This window comes from Rissa tridactyla, chromosome 4, assembly GCF_028500815.1.
Source record: "Rissa tridactyla isolate bRisTri1 chromosome 4, bRisTri1.patW.cur.20221130, whole genome shotgun sequence".
Taxonomy (NCBI): Eukaryota; Metazoa; Chordata; class Aves; order Charadriiformes; family Laridae; genus Rissa; species Rissa tridactyla.
Window position 1 is genome coordinate 59874238 of NC_071469.1, and position 21389 is coordinate 59895626.

At 37.0% G+C, this 21389-nt stretch overlaps 1 protein-coding gene across 7 annotated transcripts in view; it reads left to right on the top strand.

Annotated features, from left to right (window-relative positions):
* The window catches only part of TECPR2 (tectonin beta-propeller repeat containing 2), a 59855-nt gene that overhangs the window by 2963 nt on the left and 35503 nt on the right, over positions 1 to 21389 (top strand). For all 7 annotated transcript variants that reach the window (XM_054201647.1, XM_054201651.1, XM_054201650.1 and 4 more), the window contains exons 2-16: positions 1843 to 2127; positions 2220 to 2348; positions 2765 to 2896; positions 3837 to 3994; positions 5097 to 5409; positions 6215 to 6347; positions 7650 to 8114; positions 8761 to 9752; positions 11192 to 11375; positions 13376 to 13549; positions 15759 to 15939; positions 17395 to 17536; positions 18902 to 19142; positions 19926 to 20015; positions 20873 to 21106. In XM_054201647.1, coding sequence (XP_054057622.1) covers positions 1900 to 2127; positions 2220 to 2348; positions 2765 to 2896; positions 3837 to 3994; positions 5097 to 5409; positions 6215 to 6347; positions 7650 to 8114; positions 8761 to 9752; positions 11192 to 11375; positions 13376 to 13549; positions 15759 to 15939; positions 17395 to 17536; positions 18902 to 19142; positions 19926 to 20015; positions 20873 to 21106 — 3796 coding nt within the window. In that variant the 5' untranslated portion in view covers positions 1843 to 1899. The remainder of the gene's footprint in view (positions 1 to 1842; positions 2128 to 2219; positions 2349 to 2764; positions 2897 to 3836; positions 3995 to 5096; positions 5410 to 6214; positions 6348 to 7649; positions 8115 to 8760; positions 9753 to 11191; positions 11376 to 13375; positions 13550 to 15758; positions 15940 to 17394; positions 17537 to 18901; positions 19143 to 19925; positions 20016 to 20872; positions 21107 to 21389) is intronic.

Below are 21389 nucleotides of genomic sequence, written 5' to 3' on the forward strand. Positions count from 1 at the left end.
TATTCATTCAAAAATAGTTCGGACACACAATCAGCTAGTCCTTGTGATATTTTATGAAATAGGTATCATGACATGTAGTAAACATTGGAGGAGAGTTGAATTAATTTCTAAGCTCTAGCAAGCAGTACAATTAAGAACACCTAATAACTGCTGCTAGCTTATTTACTGTCAGTTTTTGTAACAGAGATGAAATATGGGTCCAGTAACCAGTCTTTATTGCTGCAGTCTTGTCTAACATGGGCTTGAATGGGTAATGTCATGCAAGTAATCCTTTTGGATTTAGTGGAATTGTATGTTGACAGCAAGTGTTGCAGGGCCCAAAGCCAGTGTGCTGAATGCACTTGTACAATAACTGAAATAGTTTGAAAATTGAGACATCAGATCTTTTTGCAGTAATGGAGATATTAAACTAGAGCAGCTATATTTTTTTCTAATTTTGTTGATATACACCGCGAGCAATGTGTGAAGCTGACAAACAAATATCATTTTCCATCCTTAGAGAAATAAAAGCTAGGCACAATAGGACATATCACACAAATTGCAGTAGGAGTGCTTTACAGAATAATTTCGAGCATTTTGAAGTTTCTAACTTCAGTTGCCATGTTTCTGCTTTTCATTTCTCTAAGTAAGTTATAACTCTGCTGAAGCTTAAGAAAATCTTCAGCATTACAGGCTTAAACAACCGTAGAAAACTCTTCTTCATAGAAATCCAAAATCCTTGTCTTGGAAAACTGCAGGTATTTTTGGTAGATTCTAAACCATTCTATTAATCAGACTTGCTTGTGGCAAAATAAAATTCAAGAAGTGAAGGTTTCTTTCCTTTTCCCTGTTCTGACGTGCCCAAACCATGACGTGAAGTCATCCATAAGGAGAATAGCTACTGCTGCAAAATGTTCTTGTCAAGACTGTCACCCCATGATGAGAAATATTACTGGGTTTAATTTTTTTTTAAATATTCTTACGTACATCATGGTACATCTGAAGATCCCAGTAGGTTATTACTATGATGAGCTTTGACTACATTTTTTTTTTCTTGAACAAGGCAAACAGAATCTTTTTTCCCATTATTCTTAGAAAATAGACACTACTAGACAACTAGAGTTGTCCCCTAGTATATGTACAGTGTTACTCATGAACATGAAATTACTTGCTTAACCATAAAGGGAAACACAGGCATATGGTACTTTGTCTCTTATCTTTCTAAATTCTCTTGCTACATGGATATTTTCCTGTGTCTGTCAAATTGTGATTTCTTTCTTTTTCCTCTTCCTTCCCACACTATTCTTAATTTTTGGTTATTATTTGATTATGTAGCAGATGTAGCTCTAACTGAATTGTTTCTCCACTGTGCTTTTCTTGGAGTGCAGGAGTTGAGCATAAGTACTGGTTTGACACTTGAATCTTATTGTGCTGTCTAACACAGTGAATATCCCTTGCTTTCAGCACTGGGAGGATTGAGGGTAGAGTTTGCAGATCGATGAATAAATAGGCCACATGGATTGTTCAGTGTCAGAGCCCTTACAGCTATTTCACTAGCCAGATGAGAAGAAATACTGCGTTTTAACTCAACTTTGACGAGCTCACACTGCAAGAAAGAGTGGTTATCCCATATTTAGTGGTTACCGTTACTCAGATGTGCGCTGAACCTAAGAAATAGGCTTATTCTTAAGAAAAACGTTCTTCTAAAGAGAACTTACATTCATTGGAAGAGTTTAACTTGTTTTTAATTCATACAAAACAAAACCTGAGAATTTCTGCATCCCACTTGGTAAATCTGGCTTTCTGTTGACCACTTACTCTTTCCAAGAAGTTAATGACATGTCTTTTGCTTTTGTCTTTCAGATTTCCTTATGTGATCAAGTAGATGTGTTTATTTCAGCCTTAAAATTGCTGAGGCCAATGCTTGCTATGGCATCTGTGGCTTCACCGGTTATATTTAAGGAGTTTTGTCCCTTGTATTATCTTCTCAATGCCATTCCTACAAAGGTCCAAAAAGGCTTTCGCTCTATTGTGGTATACCTCACGGCACTTGATACCAATGGAGACTACATTGCTGTGGGGAGCAGCATTGGAATGCTTTATCTCTACTGCAGACATTTAAACCAGATGAAAAAATATAATTTTGAGGTAAATACTAACTTTTCTCTCTTCTAGTGAAGCTGAGCTGCTGTTTGTCTCTCATTAACTTTGTGAGTTTTATCTATGGTTTGTTTCAACAGGGGAAGTGTGAATCTATTACTTTTGTAAAGCTGTTGAGTTGTTTCGATGACCTAGTTGCTGTTGGTACAGCCTCAGGTCGGGTTGCAGTTTTTCAGCTTGTGTCTTCGTTACCTGGAAGAAACAAACAGGTAAATCTTTGCATTCGGCTAAACTGTGAGGTTTAGTATGGCAAATCTAGTATAGTGTTATTGTGATTCTTTATAATAGTGAAAACCAAATAATTTTGCCTGATGAAATGTCTGTGAATGTATTTTAGGCTTCATATGTTAAGCTTATAAAACCAATAATCTGAAAGCATGCTTTTCATTACAAGAGATACATTTAATCACAAATGCTTGTGAGAAGTTTCTCATTTGTAATAACTGGCTGAGCTATTTGGTGGTGGTGTTTTTGATTGTTTGTTTAGCTTTTATGTGCTAAATAAAAATTAGAATGATCTGCACTTTTGTACTTGACCTCCCATTTATCAGTCAGAGTTACTGAATAGGCTTTGTGTCTCCATTTTCTCTTCCCCTCCTTGTAATGCTTTGTTATTGTTTCACAGCTTCGGAGATTTGATGTTGCTGGTATCCACAAAAGTTGCATTACAGCTTTAGCTTGGAGTCCCAATGGAATGAAATTATTCTCTGGAGATGACAAAGGGAAGATTGTCTACTCTGCTCTAGATCTAGACCAGGTGAGTATTTATTATAGAGACCTTGATTGCTGTTTACAAGTTTTTGAAAGAATGCTTGTGTGTTTAAGTATTTAGTAGTTAGTTAATTACTTAGCATCATGTATTTAGTTGAACTGCTTCATTGGTTTGCGTACACTTGGCCAAGTGTGCACACACACGTTGGGTATCCTTCATAACTGCCTTACCTTGTTTAAAAAAATAACCTATATAAAATAAAAAAGTGGTGATCCTTCTCATTTTATCATGTTTCTGTCTGAAATAACTATCATATCTTCCTTCAGTACTTTCTCTTTTGTTTGGAAAGGGTACTTTTGAATGATGTGACATCGCTGATTCACTGTATTGATGAAGTACTTTTTTTTTGGAATTGTTCAGCATCTCAGTCTAGAGTGTAGAATGAAAGTAATATTTGGTTTCTACTGGGTGACTAGCATGTTACCAGTAAATGGAATTTTTCTAATTCCATGTTAATTAATACAGATGTGGGACATCAACAAAATAAGTACTATCTCAAGTTTCTATATGGGAGAAAAATTTAAACAGCCATCCCGACTTACCTATGACTGGCCCTCATTTGATTTGACAAAAAGGTTCAACATCTGCAAACGTAATGAGTCTCTCAGCATTGTACGACCTGGCAGTGGAGAAGAAGGAAGAAAATGTGTCCTAGAGTTTCTATTGATTTCAAGTGAAATGCGTTAGCTAATATTCCAAGAGAAATTTAATTTCATAGTGTGTCACTGTGATACACACAATTGTATCCTCCTTGTCTGCATAAAGGAACTCCACACTCATTAAGTGAACTTCGTGCAACAGTAGTTCAAAAGCATTTGTTTGTTTGTTTTCTCTTTCTTGGGCTTATTAATTTCTTTGAAGTGTTAGTTATTACCTTGTATGTTTAGAAAGGTTAACTGTTGTTAATTGCATGTATCTTTAAAAGGGTATTTGCAACTCCAGCCTTGTATTGGAAGAGCCGTCTTCAATTGTCCAGTTGGATTACAACCAGAAAGTGCTGCTTGTCTCTACTTTACAACGGACTCTACTTTTTTACACAGAAGAGAAATCTGTCAAGCAAGTTGGAACACAGCCCAGAAAAAAGTAACCCTCATAAAATCTTGATGCAGGCACATCTATTAATTCTAGCTTTTCAGAGCGGATTATAGAAAGAGCGATCTAAGCAGCAAAATTAATAAAACACAGCAGTCAGCTCATAAAAAGTTAGTTACAGTAGCTATGTGTGCTGAAACATGAAATGACAATTCTCTCTACTTAAAAAGTACATGGTGGCAAATATGTCATAGTCATATCTTCAGGGGACTATTATGCAAAAATATTTAAGATGTTTTCTCATTGTTTAAACTGAAATCACTGTGAGACTTCCTCTGCAGACCCTCTTGGTTTACTGTGACTTGGTGTGAGCAGGTCAGGTCCATCTAATGGGCGGTGTAATATCTGATGTAAAAAGCAATGTAAAATCCCCATTTTTCTTATACGCTTCCGTGTATTAAAAGGGAAAATGTATAGCAAGCAATTAAAGTTGTCTTGAAGGCTGGGAACTTCTTGTATGGATTTCTGGCATCTTCTATTGTGTAATCTCCCTTGGATATGAAGGAAGAGGGAACCCAGTCTTAGAACAGCATGACTGATATATCTGGAAGCAGAGGAAATTGGCCCTTGGAAGGTTTAATATGTGTCTTTCAGGGATATGAATAGTGAGGAATACCAAGGACCATCTTATGTATGAGGGGTTTTCTTGGGTGATAGTAATGGTGTTTTTGTGTGTGAGAGATCAAGATTTTAATAGTTGAAGTCTGTTCTGTATTTCTTGCAAGTAGAGGATGTCAGTTTCTTAGCATTAGTTTGTTGTATTTTGCTTGTTTATTCTGAGAGGATGACTGCATAGTAGGATCTTTCTGAGATGGACAAAGAATACTGTTAAGGCTCTGAAGCTTATTAGGAGGAGTCATTGAACTTGCTTAATAGGTATGGTGTCTGACATCTAAGGGTGAGGGAAAACTTGGTATTTAGAAGCACTGTTCTTGTCTTACTATAACCAAATTTGTACTTCAGACATTTGACTGACTAATGGAAGACTCTTATTTTTGATAAATTGCCATTGTAAATTTGTGCTGTTAGTTTTTAAAATTGTTTCTACGTTGAGTATATAGCTTTTAAAATAAATTCTGCTTTTGCATTTTAGCAGTGGAAAATATGGAGCGTGTTTTATACCTGGCCTGTGTAAACAGAGTGACCTAACACTATTTGCTGCCAGACCTGGGCTTCGTCTTTGGAAGTCTGATGTTCATGGAACTGTTCAGGCCACATTTATATTGAAAGATGTATTTGCTGGAGGAATAAAAACTTTTGAACTGTATCCCCGTTTGGAACCACCTGACAGGGGAAGTTACAGCTCCCCAGAGAAACACCTTGGGATTGTGTCGTGCTTTTTCCGAGAAGGATGGGTGCTGACCTGGAATGAATACAGCATCTACTTACTAGACACTGTGAACCAGGTAGGTAAATCTTGTGGGTCCATATTTTGTTTCTTACTTGTTTGTGTTCATGCTGTGCTGTAAGACTCTTTTTGGGTTATCCATTACACTTCTACGATTTAAATCCGTATTTAAACTTAACAAAGACTACTTTATTCTCTCCCTCTTCGGGTTGTCATTGCAATGATATACTCACAAACTAGCTCGCTGTATTACATAGAAAATTTAAAAATATTTAAAGCTTTCAATCCATGTGTTAACATCATAATCAATTGTGATACTTAGGAAAGTATATATAAATCTAAAATCTAGTAATTAATCCAAAAAGTTTTAGGCCTATAAAATGTGCGTGGAACTACGTATACTTTCCCTTCTACTACTGTTGGTGTCTGCAGAAAAACAGGTATTACATTTTATTTGGTATAGAATGAGCTGTTAGCTATTTAGTCCTCTTAAAAGTGGATATGAAAGTGAATACAAGCTAGTATCTTTTTGTCTAAATGGTATCAAACATTTGTACTGTGTTTGTTTTCTGCCACCAAATTGTATATTGTTTAAGTTGTCGTTATATTGTTGCTGCTAGTTTGGACAGAGAAAACTAATAGATCTATGGAATAGAAATTAGTATAAAAATGAGCTACATCATGATTAAAGGGTGCTTTACTGTTTTGTTTTACTATTTTATTTCTTTTTGTTAAGATAAAATCTTTCTTCTGTAATGAGATATGTTGATTGAATTCCAGTGAACGCTTTTGTTAAGAGCACCATTTTGTCTGAACAGTGTGTTAACCTGATGTCAATTTCTTTCTGTGTTGACTCTTTATAGGCTTTGATTGGTGGCTTGGAAGGATATGGTGATATTGTGTCTGTGTCCTGTACCAACAATGAGATTTTTCTCTTAAAGGGAGATAGAGACATAATAAGAATTTCAAGTAGACCTGAAGGACTGTCATCAATAGGTTTGTATAGATTAGCAAACTTTAGTATGTACCTCATAGAACATGGTACCTATCATACTTTTTTAATAGTAAAAAACAAAACAAAAACAAAACCCAAACCAATTCAAACCAAACCCCACACAAAAACCTTCAGGTTATTGCAAAAACCTACCAGGTTCTGTAGAGTTACTTAGCTGTTTCTACAGATTATATTTAGGCACCTGATCTGTCTGTTCATCTGAGCTTCTCTTCTGGCTGCAGTGAGAATGGGGGCAATAAGAAATTAATTATGGTTCCCTTTTTTTTGAGAGCAAATCAGCATTATCCTAGTCAGGCATCTCTAATCTGTGCAACTGAGACCTTATTCAAAACCATGATGCTGAAGCAATCTGGATTCCTGATCATGGTTATCTCTTTATTGATCAATCTCAGTTGACTGGGTTGGAGATACCTGAATATGTTGATTCTGTGCCACCTGTCACCACACACATTCCAGAGGAAATCTCAACTTTCCCAGCAATGAAAAAGAAAGAACTAAACCTATGTTACTAGAACTCTCTAAAAGGGATTAATAATACTTCCTTAATGATGATGCTGCCTGATTTCTCATTTGTAAAGATTGTAAACACTGTTATTCAGCATATTACACTCACAGAAGGACTACTTATTTAAAATACTGTATCTTTGCTAATACTTTGTATTAGCAAAATGCTAGTAAATATGCTATGAAGTCTCACTGAATGCTAGAGAACTTTCTTATCATTGCATATTAGTGATAGCTTTAGGAATTTAAGCAGTTCTTTACTCACAAACTTCTAGGGGGTGTTTATTATTTTCATCTTAACTTTCAAGTATAGTTTGAAAGGATCGTTCTTGAAGTGTATTTTCTTCTAATTACCCCAGTGGTTTATCTGGTAAATTTTCCTTGATTTTTTTTTTTTTTTTTTCCAAGATACTAAATGTTTGAATGAAGAAGTTTGAAGATACATGGTGGCACTTCACTGTGTGATACAGCTGGGGCTTCCAAGCTAAAGACCTGTACCATTTGTCATACATACACATAAATGCAGAATTTTGCTAATAGAAGTTTGATACAGGCTTTGGGGGATTAATTTTACTAAAATGATTTAATATAGATTTACTTACATGAAGTTTGCATATTGTGTGTGTGTGTATATATATATATTTGAAATGTTGCAAATTAAACAGAATACTTTTCCATTGCATAAAGCTGCTTTTCTTTCAATACTTTAAAAGAACTATGCCCCTACTCCCTTGATGCACTAGTATTTATACTTTTCTTTTTCTTTTTGTTGGTTTCAGATGTGAATTCAAAATTGCCGAATCCTTTAACAGACATGAGCCCTAAGTTGCTGACCCCATTATCAGTAGTTGCACCTGTATCATCTAGCCCTTCAGTGGAAACAGATAAAAAAATGGTTACTTCCCCTTCGGTTATCGGTGATAAAAATGACTCTTATTCTTTAGTGGAAGACGATCTGGAAACTCCAACGCTGTCGGAGAAAAGTTTTGATAGAGTGGGAGATTTGAGCAATGAAACACGAAAAAGGGGCTGCTCTATAGTAAGTGAATCAAGAAGCAGAAGCAGCTCAGTAAATTCTGTGGACAGTGGCTCTAGCTTTATGATATGTGCAGACCAACTTTCAGAAGCTCAGAGAGAAGGTCACCTTTCTTCACAACGGTTCAGCACGATCAGCTCTGAAGATTTTGATCAAGAACTCATTGTAAAGCCAATTAAAGTGAAAAAGAAAAAAAAGAAGAAACAAGGTAATTCTAGCAGAACGTTCCCTGCCACTGCTCATTATTGGAACATGTCGCTTTTGATGTTTCACACAAGAGTGTGTGTGTGTTTGACATGCTTTGTTTGTATTGTATTGTCATGCTCTTGAGATATATCAGTGGTTGTGATGGGCCATTTACATTTAAGATGAAAGCCTGTTTTGAAAGTGATAAATGGATTAAGTCTTTTTAGATCTATTTGCTTTATTCTTTTAACTTTGTTTTGCTTTATGTACACAGGCTTAAGGTTCTAATGTATGGGTTAATGGTAACATGCAGTGAACTCTGCTTCCAGTTTTATTTTGGAATTGTATAATATCTATTCATCCTATTTAGAATATTTGACAGTATCTTTCTTAGCCATGCTTTTTAGTTTGTTAAAATAGAGTCAGTACTTCATTATTTTAATTGTTTATATTGGTGTTACAACTTTAAAATCTTTTGCTGTTAAGACTTTTTTGGCTTTATGTGTATCATTTAGTGTTGAAGTTGAAAGAAATCAGTATGTTGAAATTTAGATTTAACTGTTCTTCCCCCAGTGATAAAAATATTTTAATTTTTTACTTTGTATCAAAATGTAATAGATGTTTTTAATACTACTTCCTCCCTTTTTTTTTTTTTTTTGTGAGAACAGAGAGTGGGACCAGGAAAAACCACAGCTCTCTGGAAGGTACACCAGTTTATGAGCGTCAGCTTTCTGGTGATAGTCCACATTCATTGAATGCAGACTCCTTTTCCATGACTTCCAGCCTAATGAGTGGCAGCATTGATCATTTGAGTACTGGATCTCCAGATCAGGAAAGCATGTTCAGCGTGGAATCCCATACGATCTTGCAAGAAGATAACGGTTCAGAAACTTTCAGTGTCCTACAGTCTCCTGAGTCTGCGACTGTACTAATTAATGAAGAAAATGGAGATATGGTTGATTTACAGAAACTTCCGAACAGTGACAGTGGCATGGGTACTTCAGCTGTTACAGATACTTTGACATCTGTCTCTCCTGTAATCCTCACGGAAGACTTGACAAGCAGTGTTGATGGTGAATGTAATGGTGGTGTGGTTTCTGCAGACAATGAATGCCATCTTGGAAAGCTGAGCCAAGAGGAGGAGCAGGATTTTCCTACGTTATGTAAAATAGATGAAGATTTAGATAAAATAAAGCTGCAGGATACTGAAAAATCTTTTGAAGAGCCAGACCTTACAGACCAAATGTTATTGGAATGTGACAGTGTACTTGGTGTTCAGGCATCGCCACCAAAGGAAAGTGGTGAAACTGGTAGGGAAGACCAACAGCAACTCTCTCTAATACACAGTGCTCTGTCAGATCCTTCTGTGCCCCACTCTGACACTTCCAACGATGTTTATTCAGATAACACTTCCATTTCTGGGTGGAATTTTGAAAGTGTAATTAAAGCTAAATCTAGTACTAGCACTGCTGAATGGGTAACAGACACTCATGAAAGTAAGGCTGAGAAATCTGCCTCAAGTGATGAAGAGGATATTTATGGACATGGATTACCGTATTCATCCTCGGAGACTAGCATGCCTGAAATTGGTGCTGGGCCTGGTTCCCAGGATGTGGCCAAGATAAGCCTAGATGAAACGGTGCTGTTAAAATCTGATCAGGTATGTGTTTTCAATTTAGTTAAAATACTTAATTGCAGCATTTTGAAAGAAACAGTCACGTAAACACTATCCTTTACTTCTTCAGCAAAAAAATTTTTTCCTTATTTGAATTGAGTAAACAAAGCATAAAGCCAAACAGCAACGTATCTTGCAACTGTTCCACAATGTGGTGTTATCAGGCTTCAGAATGGTTGATGTGTGTTTACAACGTGTAGAAGCTGCCCTGGCTGTATTATTCAAAGCTCAACAAAAATACTGTCATAAACCCATGAATTAAAGAGTGAACAGTAGAACTAAGTCATGCTCAAAGGCTGCTCCTTGTTTGGATCTTCAGTAGCCCAAATTCTGCACGATGCTGTTTCCAACTTCAGCTGACTTCATGGGGAGTTAATGCTGATTATCTTACATAGCTGGCCCCTGGTTAAGTTTCATTTTACTTGTAAATACTCAGAATAATGATTAGTCTTTGTGCTGTACACAGCAGTTAGTACTATTTAAAATGTTGGCATTTTTCCTTTTTCTATTATCCCACTTTCTTTCATTGTTATTTTGTGGGTGAACATGTCCAGAAATAGTAATTCTCATACAGACTATAGAAAAGAAGTATTAAAATAAATTGTTAAATCTGCAATATTGCTAAAATCACTGAGTTTTAGCAGAAGTCTTAAGAAGGAAATACAGTTCTTCTAAATTGGGTGTTTTGTTTCTTTTTAAAATCTATAACAGCCTTGTATTGAGATCAAACAAATATGTGTTGGCAAAGGTTGAGTTGTAAGTTGATGGTGTCTTTAGTAACAACTGCAGCCCAAAGTGTAGAAGACACTTAGTTTCAGGGTTTGATATTCTTACATTCTGGAATGTTTAGAAAAGCTCCACAGATGCTTATATTATAGGCTATGTCTGCAGTGCTTGGGTTCAACTCATGCAAGCTATCAAAATTTAAGATAGTCTGTAAACCAGATTTCTGCACTACATGGCTCCTGTACCACACACAGATTATCAGAGTTGGATATTCAGCTATCTGCACTCCAGTTATCTTGTTCCCTTTGCTCATCACTTCATAGAGAATAAATTTCCTGGACTTACAGACAGACCTTACGTTTTTATGTTTTCCTTTTTGCATCTGCCATTTACTTTAAATGTGTGTTATTTAATTAATGAGAAGATTTTCCACTTGTTGGAGGTAATGACAGTGTGGAAGTTGAGGTTTTTGGCTAAAACTTTTGTTCTAGCAGTCTTATTTTGTGATACATACTATCTTAGAGAACACTGACAGACGTACTCTTATTTTACACAAGGCAAATTTATTTATTGATCAAGGTACTTAACAACCTTAAGTTTAGCTTGCTTTAATCAAAACATGGGAGCTGCTGAAAATATAGCCATTTTCTTGTGCGGTTTGAAGACACCTGACACTGTTCTGACCCTACGGTTTTTAGTTTGCAGAGAGCTGGATGGGATACTCTGGCCCCGGTTACGGCATCCTGAGCCTGGTTGTCTCAGAAAAGTATATTTGGTGCCTGGATTACAGAGGCAGCCTGTACTGCAGCGCCCTGCCCTCCGCCGGGCTGCGGTGGCAGAAGTTCGAAGATGGAGTCCAGCAGGTGGCAGTTTCCCCCTCAGGTCGGTTGGCTTCTGCTCCCCTGCAAGCTCCTGAATATGAAACTTCCATAGACTCATGCATTTTCCTTGCTTTCTTATTTTTTTAATGATGGCTATTATTTAATGTGGTGAAACTTGTAATTTTTCTGAGATTACAGATACAGTTCAGCACATGTGTAACTTCCACATAGGCAGTTTATTGTGTGGGGTTTTTTTAATACAGTACTTCTAGAAATTTGTCTGTTTGGGGCTTGCTTCAAGTAGAAGTAATGTGGGTTTTTTTGGTTTTTCTTTTTTATAAAAAGTCATATTGGGTGATATGACTGAATCCTCACTAGCTCTGCATAACATGTTCTAGTTTAAGTCTAGGTAGTCTTTCTAACAGGTTCACATTGCATTTTGGGAAGTTTTCAACACATGGCTGCCTGATGAAAATGAACTTCAGAAGTAGCAGTTCAGCGGTAGGCAGAGATGAATGAAGAGGTCCTTGTCTGTACAAAATCTTGGGTTTTGATCCAGAACTGCTTATGATTTCCAAATTTAAAATTATTTTTGTTGTAAATGTAGAATTGGTTTTGTGAATGGGCTTGTTTGTTGATTTGACTTTTTTATATACTAAAGAAAAATCTTTCAGTTTTTGGTGCATTTACATATGAGTTTGCTCTGGATGGTTGGGAATGAGGATTATGTTGGATTAAAGTTAAACAGCTTTTGGTTATAAACTTGCATCACTTCTGGCCTTCCAGATTGTTCCAGGACTGGAGTGAAAACGCAAGTTTCTCAGACATTTTCTTTACTTAGTCTCCTGCCCTGACGCTACTTTTCTTCCCCTGTCATCTCTGAAAGCACATGTCAATCTTCCCTTCTCTCTGTAGGGGAAGATTCCCTATCCGTTTCAAGAAGAAAGATGTTCTTCTTGATCTGTAGCTGAGCTTTGTTACGGACGAAAAAAATTTAAAAGTAGTTGTATTAGGTGAGATCGTAGGCTCATCCAGCTCAGTATCTTGTCCTTAACAGTGGTCAAAAGCAGATGCCTGCAGAAAAGGAAAAGGAATGGGCTAGCAAGTATGACATTTGCCCTTGGTAGTTTCAGACTGCAATTGTTGGTGGCTCAGAGTTTTCCTGGGCAACAGGTTGTTTCTCTGCGTTTATCATCCCTCAATTCCAGGAGCTCACCCAGTTTTTCATTGAATCCATAGAAATTTTTATCATCCACGTTTTCCTGTGGATGTATTAACACAAGAGCATGTTAACCACGTATGTCAGAATGGAATTAAATGCGACTTTGTGGAATTATTCAAAGGAAGTGAATATGACAATGTAGTGCTCTGGTAGGAACCAGCACGGATGCCAATCAGCATCCAAGTTTGGAATTCCATTTGGCTTTCTTTTTCTGAGCTATGCTTTCTAATTTGAGTGAGGGAAAAAGTTCTCAAGATGGATTTGTGCAGTTACATTTCTGAGTTTTGTCTGCTCTTCATGTGCTACATAACAAGCAGGTAATAGCGCTGCCCACTGCAACATGGGACAGGACACCTCTTTGGCTGTCTGTCACTCATGACTGGTCCACAAAAGTTATGATTTACTACTAGTATTTGTAAAAGTTGAAAGTACTAGAATTAATCCATTTCCTTTACGTACTGAGGATGCACCACACTAGTACAGAAGTAAGCCATGAATTTCAGTCTCTTAATGGTAGGTTTATTTGGCCCTGACATAGAATTTGCTTTGTTTGTTAGTTTTCAGTGTACAACTAAGAAATTACTTGCATTTTAATGTTTAAAAATTGCACATACTGTAAAGGTAAATGCATTTCAGCAATTCCCAGAGAAGTTGGCCACTGTTCTGGTCTTGCTTTTAAAAAAAAAAAATTATAAGCGCTTTTAAATCTTGCATTTTTGTTTAATGCTACTGGTTTGCCTTTCCCCGCATGTTAGTTTAGGTGTAGGTGGGACAAATGTGGTGTCTCTGCTACAGTAATTGCCAAGTGATACTATTTTCTCTCTTAACTCCTCATACAGGGGCTCTTCTCTGGAAGATTGAACAGAAGACTAACAAAGCGTTTGCTTGTGGAAAAGTAACTATAAAAGGAAAACGCCACTGGTATGAGGCTTTACCCCAGGCTGTGTTTGTAGCTTTAAGTGATGACACTGCCTGGATTATCAGAACAAATGGAGATCTGTATCTGCAAACAGGTACCTGAATTAATTGTATGCTCTTTGCGTTTTTGCGGGCTAAGATTATTAGAGTTCAAGTCTATGGAATGGTCACAATTTGTTTTAAACTTTTATCCACAGTCAGGACACAGGGAAACCTTTTTATCTTCAGAAATGGTTGGAAACAATTGTGAGATCCTGTGTAGGAGGCTGGAAAACGCGGTTCATAGCCACTTATTTTTTGTGCCACACAGAGTGCATACAGTATAGAGGATTTATGACATGGGAACGATATGGGATGGATGCAGATAAATGGAAAAGGATTGCAGAAAATATTGAAATAATATCCTTGCCTTGAAAATGGTACAGTGCCCTGAAACAACTGAGCCTTAAGTGGGTTTTCTTTTCTTGCTTTAATGATTTTAACAAAATTTTAAGGACTTTGAAAGGTGATGAGATAGTGTGTGGCTGTTCAGAAGAAATTTACGTATGGAGAGCAGTGTAGGGAAAAGTAGAAGCGGTTTGTTTTAAAAAGCATGGATCTGTTGAAGGTAAAAGTTACCACTTGAAAGGAAGGTATTCAGAGACAGAAGATCATAAAGCGCTTTGAAAGTACAGGCAAATGGTATGTATTTCATGTGATGGAAAAAGTAAAGCCAGTGGAGGAATGGACAGGGCCGTGGAGCAGCCATCTTTACAACTGCCTTCTCACGGCTTGCGAATGAGGCAAGAATCAGAAAAAGGGACAGTGCCGTGGCAACTTTGAAGTGATGGCCTTAGTTTTATCTGCTTCAGTGAATAGAAGAGGATGCATTCGAAAGATGTTATGAAGAGAGTATTCAGGCAAAATACAAGGAGCTAGGATGAAGGATGGAGCTCCAAGTTCTAGAGTTAAGGGAGAAGAGTATCAAGGACTCTTTGGCATGCAGACTTTGCACAGAGAGCTGAGTCGGTAAGGGAAAATTACCAATAACATGATGGAGGAATTACTGGAGAAGTAAGAGGAGGACTATGTAAAAGGGAAACAGTAAGACACAGTAAAGCAGGACAACATTTCAGAGTGGCTGTCAAAATTCTTATTTATCTTCCATTTAATTCTGGTACTCTCCTAATGTCTCTTGTAGATTTAATTGCTGTAGCACAGTATAGAAGTTCTTCATGATTAAAACAAGCGTTTAAATACACAACATTGTTTCAAAGAATCTCTACTCTTAAATTATGCTCTTGTAATTAAGTTTAGTAGTTACAGAGAAATCTAGTGGCCTGCCCAAGGTGACATGCATATTGCCATCAAGCATGGATAGTGGTGATAGAGTGAACTTTTGATGCCAATCACACAGGGCTCTGTGGAGGTTTGAATCAATATTTTTCTTCTCTGTGAGACATAGGTTTGATTATATAGTTTATATTCTGCTGTTCTTAGGTTTCTAAATTTGTCTTTGATGCCAAAAATAAATTCTCAGTATACCCGTCTTGTTAATGTGAGGCAATCAGTGATAGTTGTTTCTCCAAGATCCTGTCTAACCTCTGTAACAAAAGTGTGCTCTCAGAGGTTTGGAAACGAGCATTCTTCTTGTTATTTTAGAATATCATACAGATGAGTCTGTTCATGCTTGCTTTGGCAGCATGAGAGGATTAAGCAAAAGCTTTGTCTCTTAAAGTGTTTTCACATGCGGACATGCAAATCAAGCTTCAGTGTAATTGTGAAGACGACATGTTCCTCTAGATTATATGTATAAATCTGTGCAAACCGCCTGTAAATCTACCTGAACCTCTCTCCTTAATTCAGTACTGCACACTGTGGCATGCTATTTTGTAATAGCTCTGCTGCCACTATTCAGATCAGGTTGACTCTCTGCCTGGCATGTTTTTGGCAAAAGTTCTTCCATTACTGCTTTTTCCTGTGATGCTTCTGTCAAGTCTAATACATGTCTTATAAATGGAGATTCCTGATACTGACACTAGAGGGAGAAGAGGAACAGAAATGACAGGACAGGACTTGTGTGCTCTGCGGGATGCTGAAGGAGATACACAGTGTTTTATTTCTTAAAATATAAATTCAGCTATATTAGAGGAAATAATAGTTTATAGAAAGAGCAGTCGATAAAGGAAATAGTCATCAAATGAAAAGTGTTAGCATGTCAGGGATATTTACCTCCTCATTTTCTTTTGTTGGGTAGCTTTGTCTCTTCTTCTAGTTGCAAAAAAGCCAAAGTTTGTAAAGCAATCTTCCTTTTTTGATTTCTAGGCCTGAGTGTGGATCGTCCTTGTGCCCGAGCAGTAAAGGTTGACTGCCCTTATCCACTGTCGCAGGTTACATCCAGAAATAATGTTGTGTGGGCACTGAGTGAGCAGCGAGCCCTGCTATACCGGGAGGGAGTACGCAGCTTTTGTCCTGAAGGAGAACAATGGAAGAGTGATATTGTCAGGTGGGACAGCGTCATAACCGGAAGGACACAAATAATTGTTTTCAATGATGGAACTCCTTGACATTTGAAAAAGCGTTACCTGAACTCGTGTGTATACATAGATATGTGTGTGTATATATATATATTTCCTTTAGTCTTTGTCCAGCCATATTCAGAGTAATTGGTGTTTTTTCTGTCTGATGAATGACTGCTATGTAATGGAAGAAATTGTTATAAACAGATGTGGTAACACAGTTAAAGTGAGTTTAAGAATTAACATTTTTTTAAAAGACCTTTATAATATCTGTTAATATGACATTTTTTATTAAATACTGTTTCTTTAATCTTTGCCGTAATAGCTTTAATGAGCTGCTCAGATATTTGAGTGAATTTTTTCTGTGATTAAATCTCAGTGTTTTCTTGGTCATCCACACAGCTGGATAATACTTTTCCCCTTCCCAGTCACAGATTTTTATAAGTATTCTGGATAATTGATATTTAGCTTTGTAGTTGAGCCTATGCTTGCTGTAGTTAGTTTGTGATAAAGTTACAAGCACTGAGTGTTTACTGCTGGCTTTGAGAATCTAGAATATAGTCTCTCTTGTGACATCAGCCTGAAGCAGGTACAGGAAGAAATTCCAGTTCTTGTCATCATATGATTTTATCTTCTACTGACTCTCCTGTTGTGAAGCTTTAACTTGTGTTACCTCCCGGCCTAGTATTTGGCTCTTGAAAAGTCTAAGGAAATATTCAGTGTCTTGTTCAAATCCGAAATTTGCATGTACTTGATTAGTTTACTTAATGAAAATATTTGCTTGACCTATGCCTTGAGTACATTTAATGTCTTAGACTTTGTATTAAAATTGCAGAAGGCAATCCGTATTTGTTCTTAAACTGTTGAGAAAGGTTCTCTGAAAGAAATAGCATTGTTGGCTACCTTTTAAATGTCTGATACAATCACCTGATCTTGTTGACTTTCTGAACTTGAAAATTGTTTACTTATACAGGAAACTTATAGTCCTAAACTCAGCTTTTATCTTTGCCATAGTTAGGTTGAATTTTCTGTTTATGGTCCCCGAACTGCTAGTATTGGTCTCAGAATAGGTCAAGGAAGTTGGAGGAGATACATTTATGAAGCTGCTGTATCAAAAATTTAAAGAACACAGCTCTTTATTTCTTATTTACTGAACAAAATAGTTTTTGCTTAGTTTTATTGTGATGTATCCAAGTTTCAAATCTTGAGTGATCTTTGAAGGACTAATTTTTTGTTGCTGGATGTTTTTTACTTATGCAAACTAGTAAAATTTGAATTACTGAATAACTGTGAAAATTTAAAGTCAAATGTGTTTTTGAGCTTGGCCACACTGAGTTCGATCATTTTGAACTGCTGTTAGCATTGTAACAGCTTCCGTAAAATAGCGCAAGCATAAATTTGAAGTAAGGTTTTTAATTTTTTTTACTTGTTTGCATTTCCAGTGAAATGCAAGCTTTGGAACCAGTGTGCATAACCCTTGGAGATCAGCAGACATTATGGGCTTTGGATATCCACGGAAATCTGTGGTTCAGAACTGGTATAGTTTCAAAGAAACCACAAGGAGATGATAACCATTGGTGGCAAGTAGGCATTTTTTTATTTTGCTTTCAGTTTAGTCCTTTACCTTGGGTTTATTATTTGCATTATTTTCCCATGAGATTCTAAGATAAAATTCAATGAATTGTTTGTTATATTATAGCACTCTTTATTCAATATATTAAAACCGCGGTGTGGCTATGGCTGAAGTCCCTTTTCATGTCTGCTGTAAAAAAGGGGGGAAAAAACCCCATCCCATGGTCATCCAGAGCAGCATCACAGCAGTTTTCAAGAACACAAAATGCTCTACCAGGTCCTATCAATGGTGCATGTAACTTGGTATCTTAACAGGGGTAGTAGGACATGCCGTTTAGGCAGAATGTTCAAGTCTGGCTGCTGAATGTAGGCTCTTCTCTTGTCTTCCAGTACCCTTCCTTTTCCTTAGCTAGATGAAACAAATAGTAAGTAACCGTGCAAAAATGCTTTTATTACTCATTTTTCCATTCAGTTGAGGTTTCTTCAAACCGTGTGGGGTTGTTTGCTTCAGTCACAGATCATGTGGGTAACAACAAAGTTACTGCAAGTACTCTCTGGTATTGATTTAGAAATCCTGATTCTTTTTCCCCAGCTTTTCTTATTTTCCCCAGAGATAGCTGTGAGGGAGAAGGGGGTACAAAACCAGTTATACAGAGAACTTGCTTGTCTACATGTCTACCTAAGTGAAAAGAATTTCAATTTATGTGCATATATAATCTCTTCTTGCATATGGGCATTACGAATAGCTTGGCTTTGAGGTTAGCAGGAAACTGCTTTTGTTTTTGTGCTCTTAAGCATTCCCTTTCTTTCTAGGAGTATCTCAGAGTGTTGCCAACCTAGTTGCCCATGACGGAACTTGGGCATATGCTTACTTAGACCTCCTCCTGCCTTATGAATTAAAATGCCCGTGAGGTTGTTGTAAAGGAGTATTACATACAATTTTTTGTGATGTGATTTAAATTGGTATGCAGGTTTCTCTCTTCCTTTGGGAAACTGAAAATTCACCTCTTAGTTTGCAGAGTTCGACGTGTTTTTATCGGGAGAGAAGTCTCATCCCAAAAGAAAGGGCTTTCTTACGATGCAGAATTCAAAGTGGGTTGTTGGGTAGGAGGGAGTTGTAAGATGATGTTTAACGTTGCTTCTGGTTTATTATCAAGACTCTTCCTCATTCAAAACGTACTGTTTTTATTTTTCCCTTCCTACGCTTTGAAGGTAGGGAAAGCCTTCAGAGTGGTAGATCTACCCTTGGTAGATTTCCTGTACATAAAAAATGTACATTTCCTGTACACACCAAAAAAAAGCTTCTGATGAAAGATTCTGCAGTTCACCCAAAAGCTTAACTAATTATCAAGAACGCTTATTTTACTTTTTTTCCAGGTAAGCATCACTGATTATGTAGTGTTTGATCAGTGCAGCCTGTTCCAGACGATAATCCAGGCAACTCATACAGTGGCAACTGCAGCTCAGGCACCTGTGGAGAAGGTGGCTGATAAACTTCGAATGGCATTTTGGTCACAGCAGCTTCAGTGTCAACCCAGCCTCCTTGGAGTTAATGGCAGTGGAGTCTGGATCTCTTCAGGCAAAAATGAATTCCATGTGGCAAAGGGAAACTTAATAGGTTGGTGTGCTTTTACATCTAATATTTCCAAGTGAAGAAAAATAAGTAGGAGAAAGTAATTAATGACAGTTCTGTCACCACAAACATTATCCACAGTGAGTTAGGGAAGCTTTAACAAACAATTCCATTTTTAAAAATTAAATTAAATGATTCCTTAGCATTTGGTCTTAAATACTTTCCCATTTAAAGGTAAATATTTTCATGGAAAATTCTTTGTGCACAAGTGAACTGTGCATAAGTTACTCCTTTTAGTACCTACACTCTTCTCTGGGGTGAGAAGGCAATCTTAAGCTATTGTGCCTGTTATATCTAGCACAGTGGAGTCTGGTTCATGACCGATGTGACTATGCAGAAGAGTAAAGTTATGGTTTTACAGTGATAATAGAGGAACTGCTTTATTTATTTTTCTTGCTATATTTCTCAAAGTAGAATGTTGATCTAGTACATTTCTTTGATCAGGTAAACACTAAGAATAGCCCTAATATATTGTCTGTTTAACCTTGTCACCAAATTGGTCTCCTGATGAAGATCATTTGTCTTCTCCCTTCTCCTCCTTTTCTGCACTCCCAATTTTCTCTGTGTGTGTACATATGTGTCGAAGGAGGTTTTCTCTCCCTCCCCCTCCAACATTTTCTTGAAAGATATACATAGAAAATCTTGTCTAGATGATAGTTAATAACTGATTGCAATATAATTTCTTTAAAATGGTAGCATTTTAAGTAATAACAAATTTTAATAGAAAATTGAGTTTCATACTAATAGCACTCTGTTCTTTCTTTCAAGGCACTTACTGGAATAATATTGTGCCTCGTGGTACTGCTTCTGCCACAAAATGGATTTTTGTGTTGGCTTCCACAGCTTCATCTAAAGAAGGTTAGTGAATCAACAGTGCAAGCATATAATATCTAATTTTTTTAATTTGCGTGGAATTGATGGTGTAATTAAATATCCTGAATTACTTCAGATTTTGGGTGCCTCTTCTGTATGCAGAGATCTGAAATATTTGAAGTAAGGTGGAAATACATCTGTATAAGTACTGGAAATAAAAAAAAAAAAGCAGCAGCATATGATTCACTCTGCCACCTTTGATGTGGAGTGGCATCCAACAGAGAAACCGGGCAGTCCTTTAGGAGCAGTAGCTTCCTAAATTGCCGCAGCATGAATTGCCAGAATTTTGTAATATGAAATCTTGGAGCGTGCTTTGCTGGAATGCCTGTACTAACAAAGTACTTCTCCTGTCAGTGCAGTTATTGCAGCAAAATTGCACATTTTATCGGTAAAAGTGCAACCATGCTAGGGAATACAACTGCTAGTTACAATAGTTAGAAATTGCATTATCTAAGTACACTGGCTTTATTGGAAAAAGTGTGTGATTTAGAACTGAAAAAGAATGCTATTTTTCAAAGGCAGTTATCAAGGATAAAGAAGAGCAAAAGAATAAAGGGAAATGACAGTGCACTGTTATGTCTGTCTTCCATTAGTTTCTTCAAATGAATTATTTCTTCAAATGAGATCACTTACTAGTTCCTCGATTTGAGAAAGTGAGTGTTTAGGTGCCTAAATAAGGGCTTAGGATGTGTGTTTGTCCTCCAAAATCTTAGCCTATGAACATAGCCAAGAAGCTTTAACTTTGTCTTCAAATGTACTGATCATTTTTTCAGAAGTGGATGTGTAAGCTTTCTCGGGGTGGATTAGGAATGATTTTAATAACAGAAATGTCCTTTCCATAGGAAGCTTTCTGTGGCTGTGCCAAAGCAGCAAGGATCTGTTTTGTGTCAGTGATCAGAATCCTCAGTTTCGTCCTTCTACGGTGCAGCTGCCACCGGAGGCTGAAATGGTGCACTACTCTGCCTGCCAGGATGCCATTTGGGGTTTGGATAGTCTTGGGCAGATATTTATCAGAACGCTTTCATCCAGCTGTCCAACAGGGATGCATTGGACAAAACTGGATCTCTCTCAACTAGGTATGACATTTTTATTGAGTAGACTATCTCTTAACTCTCTTAGTGGACAGTCAATATTTTTCTTCAGAAGTATCTTTTGTTGTACTGATATAGAATATTATATTTACTGGGTTAAATAGGACCTTACAATAATGGGCCTCACAGCAGAGGACTGTAAAACATCAGGAGCAACTATGGGTTTCAAACGATGTTTAATTTAGCCTTTTGCTAGAGACGGCATGTTTACTGTTTGCACACTTTCTATGTGTATGTGCTGCTTACAGTTTGTCAGTCTGAGACGACT